Consider the following 12,587-nt stretch of genomic DNA (forward strand, 5'->3'; position numbering starts at 1 on the left):
ACTGTTGCTGAGATTTTCAACCCATAAAATTTTGGAGGGAGGGTTCATCTAAAATTTAAGTTGATGAGTTAGTGAACTTGTCAAAATTTTGGAGGGAAGGTTCATTTAAAATTTAAATTGATGCGTGGACAGCCCTTTTGCCCATACCTTCTCGTCACCTTCCTACTGTACCTTTTCTTAGAGGCCAAAACAAATAAATAGTATTTTCTCAATGCAAACTAAAAAATTAATTTTCCCATCAGATTTACTCAAGAAGCTGAATAAAAAAATTCAAACAAGTTCGTTGGGGCAGGGACAAAAACAACAATATCTTCCTCTCTCTCTCTCTCCCTCCTACTTAACTTAACACCCCCAACCTCCCTCTCTCTCTCTCTAGAATTATCTCTCTATAATCTTGTTCTATCCGTTCTTTCTCTTTCTATCTCTAATACGTCTTCCTCTCTAAATGTTCATTGCATTGGACCTGTTTTCAAGTTAAAAAATATCTTTAAATTTCCATCCAATGTTGTTCGAATAATGAAAACTTCCTTTACAATAAAGACTTTTATGACAAATATACCTAGTTTTTCTCAACAATCTTTTAAGATTGTCGAGGGTAGGAATTAGAACTTGAGATATAGCATCGGTTAACAACTCAATCACAAAAAATATAAATTATATGTTTCTCCCTATCTAGCCGTCTAATTGGAATGGATTGTTAATATGGATTTAATCACAATATCACACCTCTATGTTACTTTATTTTTTATTTTTTTTTCTGTCAAACATTTCCACATTAAATTTTTGGTGCCCGTTCTCTCTGAAAAACAATTTGTTTTTAGAAATATTTTTTAAACGTGTCCCATTGAGAAGATACTAGTAAGTGCTTACGGGTAGATAAGGGTGGGGATTCAACTTATATACGGTAGGGATAGGAAAATGTATTTCTCCGTCACTCGTCACGTCACTGGCTCGTTTCCACATGAAAGATCGTTCTTGCAAGGCAGGGTCCCACTAGAGTTAAAGAGTATAAACATAGACGATCACCCACTAATGCTCTCTCAGTGCACATCTGATTAGAGATTGAGCGAGATTATGGTGATGCTGATGGGTTTGAACTCTTTATTCCTTCTGCTAAATTTAGCAGCAGTGACCCATAATAGTTTAGGAGAAGAAGTTCCTCATAAATTTAGCAGGGATGACTTCCCACCAGGATTCATCTTTGGAGCAGGAACTTCGGCTTATCAGGTCAGTGATAAATTTAGCAGTGTAATAATAATATAACTAACAAATTCACAAAAACGAAATGAGCATGAAAAGTTTCTGATTTTCCTTTTTAGGTTGAAGGGGCAGCAGCAGAGGATGGTAGAAAACCAAGCATTTGGGACGTGTTCACTCATGCTGGTCCTTTCTCTTAAGCTAACACTCTTACTTACTTGTCGTTTTATTTTTATTATTATTATTCTTATTGAGGAAGTTAAATGAAAAATTAATTTTATGTAAAAATTAGGGAAGATGCCAAATAAGAGCACAGGAGATGTAGCAGCAGACCAATATCACAAATACAAGGTACCTACCCCTGTTTTTATTTTTTTAATTGGGTTGTTTTCCTTCTTAATTGTCGATGATTTGATTATGTTACATTTTTCTTTTAAAGTGTAAATTGTAAGGGTTGATTCGATCTCATTCCAGACTCTAGCTCGACCTGGACCTGAACCGAGTTGCTGGATTAGGTCGGGTCCGATCACATAGGATTTCACTTTTATACATAGGCACGGAGGCGAATGGTATACACTGAGCGCCCTATGTCTAATATGGATGATCCGATGGCTGATCTTGTATTATATATTATATTGTAATTTGGCCTCTTTTTTTTATTTTTTTTTTGTTATAGGGAAATTTCAGTAGGGACTGGGTGAAATTTAAGGGATCATTCCTTATGGTGGGTTATTTTTTTTCTTTTTGTCTTTTTTTTTTTTTTTTTGTCTAGTCCTGCCTTTGATTCGGTGTTTCGACAATCTTTCTTATTTTTGGTTCTCCACTTGTTTTTTTGGCATCTGCAGGATGGTCCCATGTACAAGATATGAGACCGCCCTATTTTTTGGGGCAGTTCAACAGCCCCATATAACCTAATGTATTTTTTTGTATGGTGTAACTTGATGTTTCAATCATCATACCGGTATACTTAGAAAAAAAAATAAAAATAAAAATAAAAATAAATAAATAATAAAGTAAAAGTATGGGAATGTCGGATATATGGAGCATCTGATCAATATACTTATCCATTGGAGCGTCCCACAAATGGCTAAAAAAAAAAACAAGAAATTAAGTTGTTCAATGTCTGCAATATCGCATGGATGTTCAATGTCTGCAATATCGCATGGAGGGAAAAATTGGTAACAATAAAAATACACAACAAAGAAGGACATTACCTCAAATTTCATGAAAATATGGACCACATGGTAGTCCTGTAAATTTTACCCAGCCATAATCAAAATTCCCCTTCAAAGCTAAAAATTTGATCATAAACGTTAGGTTGACTAAAAACAAATATATAAATTAATTCACATTTATATTAATTAACTGAATTACCCCTAAAAGTTACTTTGGTTGATTTATTTTTGAGAATTATTCTACTTTTTTTTATCAAGTTCACTCACTCTTAAACTTTCAAATAACTCAAATTGTAAATAATAATAATAATACTAATACTAATTTAATAATAAAAATAAGAGTTAAAGCTGAAATTGTGATTCACAACAATAGCTGTTTGATCTGTCCATATTGAATTTAGGTTGTCGGGTATACACTGCTTTGTACATGACATGGCTAACAGAACTATTTCATATATATTGCATAACCATGGAATAGACGTAGAACTGATTCACATAATACACCTCTAGAGCCCTTTCGAGCTCTCGACGTAGGTCAACAAGATATGTGATCCAGGTTTTTAGTTAATTTTCACAATCCAAATTTGTAATGAATATTTCTTATGAAGGGTGTGATCTTATATAAGGTGTCAATCTTAAAAAAAAAAAAAAAAAGACAGCCTCCAAATTACGCTGAAAGATGAAATTTTGGTGTTGGAAAGCCCTAACCCAAAAATTTATTTTCACCTATAATTATGAAATTGAAAACTCCAAAATTGGTGTAGATCAATGATATATATAAATACATGAAAATCTTAGAAATAGATGGACTAGATAATCCAATACAGGATACATTGTTTTCATGACTTGAAGTTATGTTTTCTTCATATCTCTATTACAAGATGCATTGTTTTTATGATTTGAAGTCATTTTTTCTTCGTATCTATACATCTTGAGGTTGAAATGATCAATAGGTAGATTTTCCATCAACGAAACAGCAGTTTTCAATCTTTTTTAGGTGCTCCTTACTTCTATAGTATAAGGGTGACACCTAATATAATCTTCTCCTTCTCTTATGAATTACCAAAATCTGGATTATCTTTCCTTTCCAATGCATTACCGGATACCAGAATTTGGACGTTCTAAACATGTAATTGGTTTTGTAGGAAGATGTGAAGCTTGCACATGATATTGGCCTAGATGCCTACAGATTCTCCATCTCATGGTCAAGGCTTCTCCCAGGTACGGTCACTGCTTCCCATACCCTACACCATCACTCTCAAGCACTCCCTATTCTTAATATGCTCTTTTTCCTATTTGTTATACAATATTAATTATCATGTAGGAAAACCCCTTATGCTTTTTGGTACAGATGGAAGGGGAGCAGTCAATCCAAAGGGCCTAATGTATTACAACAATCTTATCAATGAACTCATTAGCCATGGTATGCTGATCGTCCTCTCTCTCATATATGGACAAATCTAATCATTGATTATTTCTTTTTACATATTTCCAGGGCAAATAAGATGTCAATTTTTAAAACCCAGTAATATTTGAAGGAATATCTGTAGAAATATATTTCCATGTATATGTGTAAGTGTGTAAAAAAGATAAAAGAATTTTGAATATAATGATTTAAAACCTGTCGATTTCTAGTCCAGATCACCTATCTAGATGGGAATAGGCTAGGTACCAAACCGGTTCTAGGATGGTAAGGGTTCTGACCCGGTTTTCCCCTAAAACTTCATTTATATTTTTTTTTTTTCTGTTTTTTTCTTATAAGTTTATCTAATGTTTTTTTTAGGTCCTCTCTAAATCCCCACCTCATAAAACTCTATTTTAATTTTTTATTTATTTTTAAAATGTCTTTTAGATCACTGATTCATGCCGATCTAGATCTAATCCAATTTGTTGATCCAACAATCTGACACAGATGTGTGGATGAACCATCTGCCCCATTGATCCGGGTTTTGAAACACAGCTCCTATCTCTCTCTTTTCCTACAATATCTCTCTTTTCCCACAATGTTTTATGAAAATGACGCAGTTTTCTTATATTTCATCTAATTTTGATGAAATAAGGTGGGCAAAGGATGGATTTTACCGTGTCTTGTACCCATACATTCTCATGAAATTGTGTACTTTAATGATGGGTGTTGTATAGTACGTCTTGTACATAGAATTATATAAAAAATTGAGAATGTATATAATGAGACTATTTATCTCTGATACAAAGAGGTCACAATTACTTATAACCATTCGATATGAAATCTAGTAGCTTCGGTATGTCACAAAGTTCGAGAAAAATTATTTAAACTTTGAACTTGGTCGATAGAATAAATACAACCATTCAATGATCAACATTAATTATGACCGGCTTATACCAAAGATAAATGGTCGCATTGTATACTTTTTAAAAAAAATTATTGTCAAACTTGTTAACTAACTATTGTTTGCTCTCAAAATTTCAATATTGTTTACTCGCAAAATTTAAAAGCATGATTCTAGCCCCTTATTGAAAGCTGATTGACCCTCAGGAATCCAACCACATGTGACCCTTCAGCATTTGGATCCTCCTCAAGCACTAGAGGATGAATACAAAGGATGGCTAAGTCCCAGGATAATGTAATCCCTCAACTTTGAGTCCCTTCTTTCCCTCCTTTGGAAAATTGCCCCTGTACTCTCTCAATTATTTGCTTGGTTTCTGTTATTATATACAAAATTAGTTTTAGATATCTTTTATAAATATTGAATGCGGAAATTTACTCAAAAAGACAAGAGGCATGTTTGATTGTACTCATTAAATCATTGATAATTCACTGTTTCGATAAAGTTGATCCTGATAAGGAGTTATCTTTTGTTTGTATCCACCATAAATTTATCTAAGAGAAAGTTATAGCCAGTTTTACGCAAAAGTTTATCCTTTTTGAAAAGTTGTTTATACAGTATTTAAAATTAACATCACGTCTTCTTGGCTGAAATAGTTAAAAATAGATAGAAAACACCGTAAAGTTAAATATCTAAATAATCTTGTACATAATACAAGATGTGTATCAAATAACTAATAAAATAATATTAATTATAGTATATTAATTTTATTTAAGATTAACATATTTCAGATAAAATTAAGTGTCATCCAACAGGCCCTAAGGTGCTTGAAATATATTCGAGGTAGGCAAAATTTTAGTCATTTCATGAAACGGTGGAATATTGTGGATGCCATATATGTATTTTGGTGGGCTATTTGCAATAAAATTAACAAATAATCAGCTAAGTGATTATTTATAATTTTCCCTTACTTTTGTCTTCTACTCTGCTTTTTATTTTCTGGGTTATTTATTTATGTTACTATTTGGTCTTGCCATTCTCGTTGAAGCTTACGCATGAAGTGCTTAAAAAGCCAATTTATGATTAACAACCAAATTACTTTCTTTGTTACCCTTTTTTTTTTCTTTTTTTTTTTTGGGTAATTCAGTGGAGAAGACATGCGGTTTTTGCTTCTTCTTTTTTTTTTTACAATATCATTGTAAAAGAATTCATTTCCATGATTTGATGATAGTTTTAACTTTTGACATTGATTTTGTGCAGAGATGATTTCAAGGGATATGCAGAAGTGTGTTTTAGAGAATTTGGGGATAGAGTGAGGCATTGGTCCACTATCAATGAGCCTAATATGTTTCCTTTAGGTTCTTATGATTTGGGATTTTGGCCACCTCAACGATGTTCTAACCCCTTTGGATTGATAAACTGTACGGTGGGCAACTCCTCTACTGAACCCTACATCGTTACCCACAATGAATTGTTGGCCCATGCAGCAGCTGCAAGACTTTACAAGGACAAGTACCAGGTGAACCCTACTCCTTACTGCTTTTTCCCCTGCACAAGGAAGGGGATTGTTATAGATGCTTTCCTCTCTTCTTGATGGATACATTGTGCATCTTGTCGAAAAACCGATCTGCCTAAACGAGCAAACCAATTTATGTTTCGATGGATCCAATGTCATATATTTGATGAAACGGTTGACAACTGATCCATGACAACCAGCTTCTACATCTGACATTTCAATATCTCTACACAAAAAACATAAAAGACATGCACCCGACAAAATACTTAAACTTTTTGTAACTTTTATGAACAAAAGATAAATGGTCTCCTTTAAAAAAATCCTTCTCTGACATGTAATTTATCATCTTACTCACTCGGAGAATTAACTCCTCATATGAAATTCTCACATATATGATTTTATTAATGTAGGCTACACAAGGTGGATCAATCGGAATATCGATATATTGCTTTTGGTATGTCCCATACACAAACTCGTCATCGGACGTTGCCGCCACACAAAGAGCACTTGATTTCAATAGTGGCTGGTAAGTTCAAATAGCCAAAGAAAAACATTCTTACATTTTGAACTAGGCTGGCAGCTAGTCTGGCTCAGCTTCCCTTGCCTTCTATTAATAAATGAAAAATAAAGAAAAAAAGGGTAGGGCAAGTCCTGCTCTCAGGCTGTGGTGGGCCAGCCTTGAAGCGGCACTAGGGTCATATTTTATGGCCCCAGCCCTGGTTGTTTTACTAATGGGCCGGCTGGGCCAATCAGGCTGCTATGCCCATTGCTAGCCCTACTTAGAACCTGAAAAAGAACTAAAAAGCTAGTTGATATTCCACAAATTTCAGCATATAGATCAATCCAAAAAAAATATATGTCTCAAATAAAAAATAGTTTATTGAGAGTTTTTCTTTTTTCCTTTCAGCTCATTAAGTTTGTCAGGACACTCATAGCGACAAAAACAATGAGTAGTCCAGGGATGGTGATTACTAACCGTACTTAGAGCACGATCCTCATCCTTTTAAATTCAAGTGTGCTTTCTCTAATAGATCTTGGGCGTGAGTGGTTAGCTGCTGATGTTTGGTAGCGCGATATCTCAAGCTCGATTCCCATCAAAAAAAAAAAAATTGAAATTGTCTTCTCAGCTCTAGGAGCAAGATGAAAGCCACTCTTGAAATTCCTACAATTCCTACAGCTGAAGCACGAAAAAAAAAATTGAAATCGTCTTCTCAACTCTAGGAGCAACATGAAAGCAGTCTTAGGCCAGTCTTTTGATCTGATCACAAGATACGAAAGATTCAAAAATATTTTTACACATAGTAAATCCTTATAGGTGTGGCAACTGGTCGGTTCGGACCTGTACCCAAAAACATGATATGAGATCCAGATCTGAACCTGAACTCGAAAAAATGATATGGGATCCTAATCCTGTTCTAGACCCCGACCCAAACACATACCCAACCTAAAAATTTAAAAATCAATGAATTTAACTATATTTAAATATATTTATTATATTGGGACTCGAAAAATATTACCTAATCCAGACTCGATTAGTGTTCAGGTCTAAGATTTGGAACCTGACCCGACCTGGTCCAATTTTTTAACTTATACCAGACCTGGATCGGGTCTACCACTTGGATCCCAGGTCGGGTCCGGATCCATTGCCGCCCCTAAATCCTAAGTATCTAGAGAGAGAGTGTGGAGTTAGGGAGCAAGAGAGAATTACGCTTTTGGGCAGTGGGGCATGCCTATCTTAGGGCATATTGTACTTTTTTTTTTTTTGGTAATTCAGTGAGGATGACGATGTTTTGTAAATCGTTAATAATTTTTTAATACATTAAGTGAGAATGAAAACTTAAACTTTAACTAAGGCACAAATGCTACCACCACCACCCAAACCCATTCTCATCTATGTGTGTACTTTTTTAGTGTAGTCTGTTAATCCATGTGTTCCATCGGGGGTCCATCCAATTAGGAATTCCACCAATGAATTACTAGGAAATTGTGATAAATATCTGAACTTAGAATTAACGCATATACCATGTTTACACGGGAGCATACCATGTATCAACTCCCCCAAGTAGAAGAACTATTGGGCACGATCTTTTGAATTTAAAATTCTGAGATCTACCTAATAATCACTAGATGATTATTTTGAAAAAAAAAAATCCAATTTTAAATTTTCTAGCATATGGATCTCACCCCCAAAAAAGTAGGCAGTCTTTGTCCAATCTTGAAACATTATATTTTTCAAGCATGTAGAGAGCACGATTTCGAATTCTTTTTTTTCTTTATTAAAGTTGGTCTATGGGTTAAATAGAGTACATCTCTAAAATTTGAGATCCTTAAATTACTCCAAGATTAGGTTTTACCTATATATCGTTCGGAATCTTATCCCAGTGCTATGTAATTTTATATCAAACTAAATTTCAAAATTCTCCAAAATGTCTTTGATACATAATGTTTTTTTTTCCTCGGTAAGCCATGGTAGTCAGCTTTCTTGATTTGTTCGAGATACGTGTCACGTATGAGGGCAGACCTCTTTATGTCAAAAGAGTTGTGCCCCATGTGTGTCGAGGCATCCAACCTTGTGATTAGATAGTTGAAACATACCTATAACAATATTACACATTAATTATGGCTTTACAAATATAGTTCGCAATAAAATATGATATTATTTTTAGTTCTCTCATTATCATTCGATCTAGATTGAACAAATATGTAGGGACGTAAAGAAAGGTTTTACGACATCAAATCAAGATTGAGTGGTCATTGATCTCCATAAACATACAAAATAGAGAAAATATCTCTATATCCCCTATTTTAGGTTTTATTTCTTGATAAACTCAATGTTTCACAACATATTTTCTACCTTTTGACCACTTGAAACTTATTTTTTAACATAAACAAATGCGAGAAAGACATGTTATTTCTAAACCCAATCATTTCTCTCTCTTCACTTATATACCTTAAATTTTTTACTCTTTCTTCTTGTATCTCTCACTCTATCTCTCTTCAAACACCTCTCTCTCTCTCTTCCTAGTAACCCCTCACCTTCATGAAGCCATGTTCTCTCTCTCTAGAAGTTTGAAAAAATTGCTTTTAAAAAAGGCATGTCTTTTTAGATTTGTTTGACTTAAAAAACATGTTTAAATTAGCTCAAGGGTTAGAAGAAATAAAATCTATAATTTTTGTGCTTCAAGATATCTTTTAAAACATTGAGTCTATTGTAAAATGAAGTCTAAAAATAAGGGGTATGAAAATATTATTGTGTAATGGTTAAATTTTCCATTCTTCTTTAGAGGTAACCCAATGCAAATTACTATTGCAGGACTATTACTAAGCAAAGGTATTAAGGTTGAAATCATAGTGTCATCTAAATACTATTTCTGGCGGGAAAAAATTACTTCTACTTCTATAAAAATTTGTGAAGATATTGATGTTCTAGGACGCTTAACCACTCATGCGACACAATTTCTATTAGGGCCATGTATTCGATGTTTCTATAGGAGCATATTGTCCAACCACTCATGCCACACACAATTTCTATTAGGGCCATGTATTCTATGTTTCTATAGGAGCATATTGTCCAACTACTCCATCAGGCAAAAGACCTACTTGAGAATATTTTTTTAATTTAAAATTTTGGGAACTACTTAGGAATCACAAGATCATTCAAAAGGAAATTTGAATTTTAAATTTTTTAACCCTTAGATCTCATCCTCAAAAAATTGGACAATCTATGTTCAATGTTGAACCTTTTTTTTTTTTTTTCCAAGAAGATAAAGAGTGCATTTGGAAAAAAAAAAAGTTAAGATTAATCTATGGGTTGAAGATGTTTCATCCCCAAAACTTGACATCCTAAAATTACTCTGAGATGGAGTTTTGCCGGTGGGAGCAAATATTACAGTATGCTTGAGAGAGAGATATATATATGCTTTGAATTAGCTTAGAAATTTTCACTTGCAGGATTTTGAGACCCTTAGTCTCTGGGGACTACCCAGAGACCATGAAAGAGATGGTTGGATCAAGGTTGCCATCTTTCACAAAAGAAGAAAGCGAGGTAGTCAAGGCCTCATTTGACTATATCGGACTCGTTCACTATACGACTATGTATGTATCCGATGACCAAAGCCGTCGGAAAACAGGACTGAGGGACTACCAAGCCGATGTGTCTGTCAAATTTTCAGGTGCATTTTCCTCTTTCAATTTTGAAGTTCGAAGGCAAGTAAGAGTATGTTGGTTAATATACTGGTCTCATGTTGATATGCAGTGGAGAAGGATGGCGTGCCAATAAATGAGGTAAGAACCCCTCATTTGGTTTAAGGGGTCCGGAACCTAGCTTTAAGATGGATTTTAGACAGGAAATATATATGATAAGAATATTTACTTGTATACAGAGATGACGGCTATTATTGACTATTAGATGTAAAATTGAGTGGTTCGAGATGTGTCATGGACTAGGCAGAATGTCCAAAATAAAATTTCTCGAGTATTGTGACACATTTCAATATATCAGATTTTAGATCTAATGGTTAAGAATGACGATGACCTCCCTGTCCCAAAAATAAATGATCTTATAATATACAATCCCTTTAAGAAAATAGCTGCGTGCCAAAAATTAAATGCATGATGTAAAGTACCGAGGTTTTTAAATGCGGCAATGCATGATGTTAAAAAGAATAAAAGAAATAAATAAAAAATACTAATGTTTTCCAATACTCAAATGCTGAAAAATAGGCAAGTGGACAGACTCACATAAACCTTGTTCTAAAACAAATGAACGGACGAGCCTAAGAGACTCTTTATTGTGTAAATAATGTTTTTGAAAGATATGGTGTCTCTTTCTAACTGCCTCTCTTCATTTCTCTCTCTTCAACAATGGAATGATGTGGTAGTTACCTGGTGCAACTCCCGTTGTTCCGTGGGGCCTACAAGGAATATTGGAGTATATTAAGCAAACTTACAACAACCCTCCAATTTTTATACATGAAAATGGTGAGCAACTTCTACTCTCTCTTCCCTCTCCTCTCCTCTCTAGGACATTAATATTTAAGGTATTAATGTTTTTCTATTGCTAGGTTACGGGAGTCGAAATCAAGAATCTATGCCCCTTTCAAAGGCCTTGAATGATGCTTCTAGAGTAAGCTACTTGGATGGCTATCTTAGGAGCCTTCTAAATGCAATAAGGTACTCAGCTCACTCATGATATGTGCAGTCATGGTATTTACCTGCTTGCCAATCCGATCACAGTCATCGGGTTCGGCAGGTGGGCGATCCAAGATTTATGACCTATCTTTACTTTCTTTCCTTTTTTTTTTAATTATTTTGCTTGGTTCATGGTAATCTGGTTCGCCCATCCAGCGGATCTGGATTGGTATAGCCAGTGGTTGATTCAGTCGGCCAGTCTGGATTTTAAAAGACTGATGCATACTATCGATTGGAAAATCCCCATATTCGGATTGAAGTCATCAGCTAGGTGATTTATGTTTCAACAAATCCAGAAATCACCATCGACCTCTGAGCTTGAGCTTTCGCTTTGGTTAAAGATAAGCCCGGTCCTGTGCAAGAACGGACCGTTCTTATCAAAAACCAAGCCTGCTTATTTGAGGCCGGATTCTGATTTTTGAAACAATGATCTTCACATGCATTATTATGTACAAGTAAATGGATGCCGCAAATTTTGCAGGGACGGTTCTAACACCAAAGGGTATTTCGTATGGTCCCTTTTGGATTGTTTTGAAGTTCTTAATGGTTACGAGTCCCGCTTTGGTCTCTATCATGTGGACTTCAAGGACCAGGACTTAAGGAGATATCCCAAGCTCTCTGCGCATTGGTATTCCAATTTCCTCAAAAGTAACCCCAACAACAAACACCTTGAATCTACTTCATTTGCAAAGTATCACTCGACAGTGTAGCTCCTATATTTTCATGTTAAATGTTAATGGAGTGCGTTGCTTCATTTTATTATTGAATTGAGAGAGATCCGTCTCCTTTTGGAACATCATTATGCAATTAAGTGCTCATTTTTTATCAAAACAAGGAGTATTTATTCTAAGATGCAAGAAAAATCTAGGCTTCTTGACATACAGTAGGATCCCAAATGTAGCCAATAATGCTCAAGGAATAATGAATGAGGTTTATCTGGTCATAATATATGGATTAATCAAAATATATGATTAAAATTAGGTAACTTATTGTTGTTTTACGATTATCAAAAAAATTTATTTTCATGAGTTTGAAGGAGAAAACAATCAGACTGGTTAAAGGTTTGAGAAATGGTTTATTTTTAAGTTAAAAGAGCACCAGAAAATTGTTAAGAGTTTCTCTCTCTCCATTCACGCTTCAGTCAAGGTGTATCCAAACATTTGTGTTAATTGCATTCAAATCAATTGTATATTATACAAAAAT

General features: G+C 34.4%; 1 protein-coding gene across 3 annotated transcripts; it reads left to right on the forward strand.

The window, feature by feature from the left end:
- Positions 1-878: 878 nt before the first annotated feature.
- LOC18445359 (beta-glucosidase 22) lies at positions 879-12,215 on the forward strand. 3 transcript variants are annotated; one of them, XM_020674220.2, is made up of 14 exons: positions 879-1,227; positions 1,320-1,383; positions 1,490-1,548; positions 1,874-1,921; positions 3,518-3,593; positions 3,724-3,795; positions 4,888-4,975; positions 5,939-6,197; positions 6,605-6,720; positions 10,146-10,366; positions 10,450-10,478; positions 11,075-11,174; positions 11,258-11,366; positions 11,866-12,215. In XM_020674220.2, the coding sequence occupies exons 1-14, from the start codon at positions 1,075-1,077 to the stop codon at positions 12,092-12,094; spliced, it is 1,623 nt and encodes a 540-aa protein (XP_020529879.1). In that variant the 5' UTR covers positions 879-1,074; the 3' UTR covers positions 12,095-12,215. The 3 variants fall into 3 exon arrangements, with proteins under 3 accessions (XP_020529879.1, XP_006855559.1, XP_020529880.1); XM_006855497.4 differs by lacking the exon at positions 1,874-1,921 and having other exon boundaries at positions 880-1,227; XM_020674221.2 differs by lacking the exons at positions 879-1,227; positions 1,320-1,383; positions 1,490-1,548 and adding an exon at positions 1,677-1,766.
- The last annotated feature ends 372 nt before the right edge of the window (positions 12,216-12,587 follow it).

The sequence above is a fragment of the Amborella trichopoda genome, chromosome 2, assembly GCF_054954075.1.
Source record: "Amborella trichopoda isolate Santa Cruz 75 chromosome 2, AtrichopodaSantaCruz75HAP2 v2.0, whole genome shotgun sequence".
NCBI classification, from domain to species: Eukaryota; Viridiplantae; Streptophyta; class Magnoliopsida; order Amborellales; family Amborellaceae; genus Amborella; species Amborella trichopoda.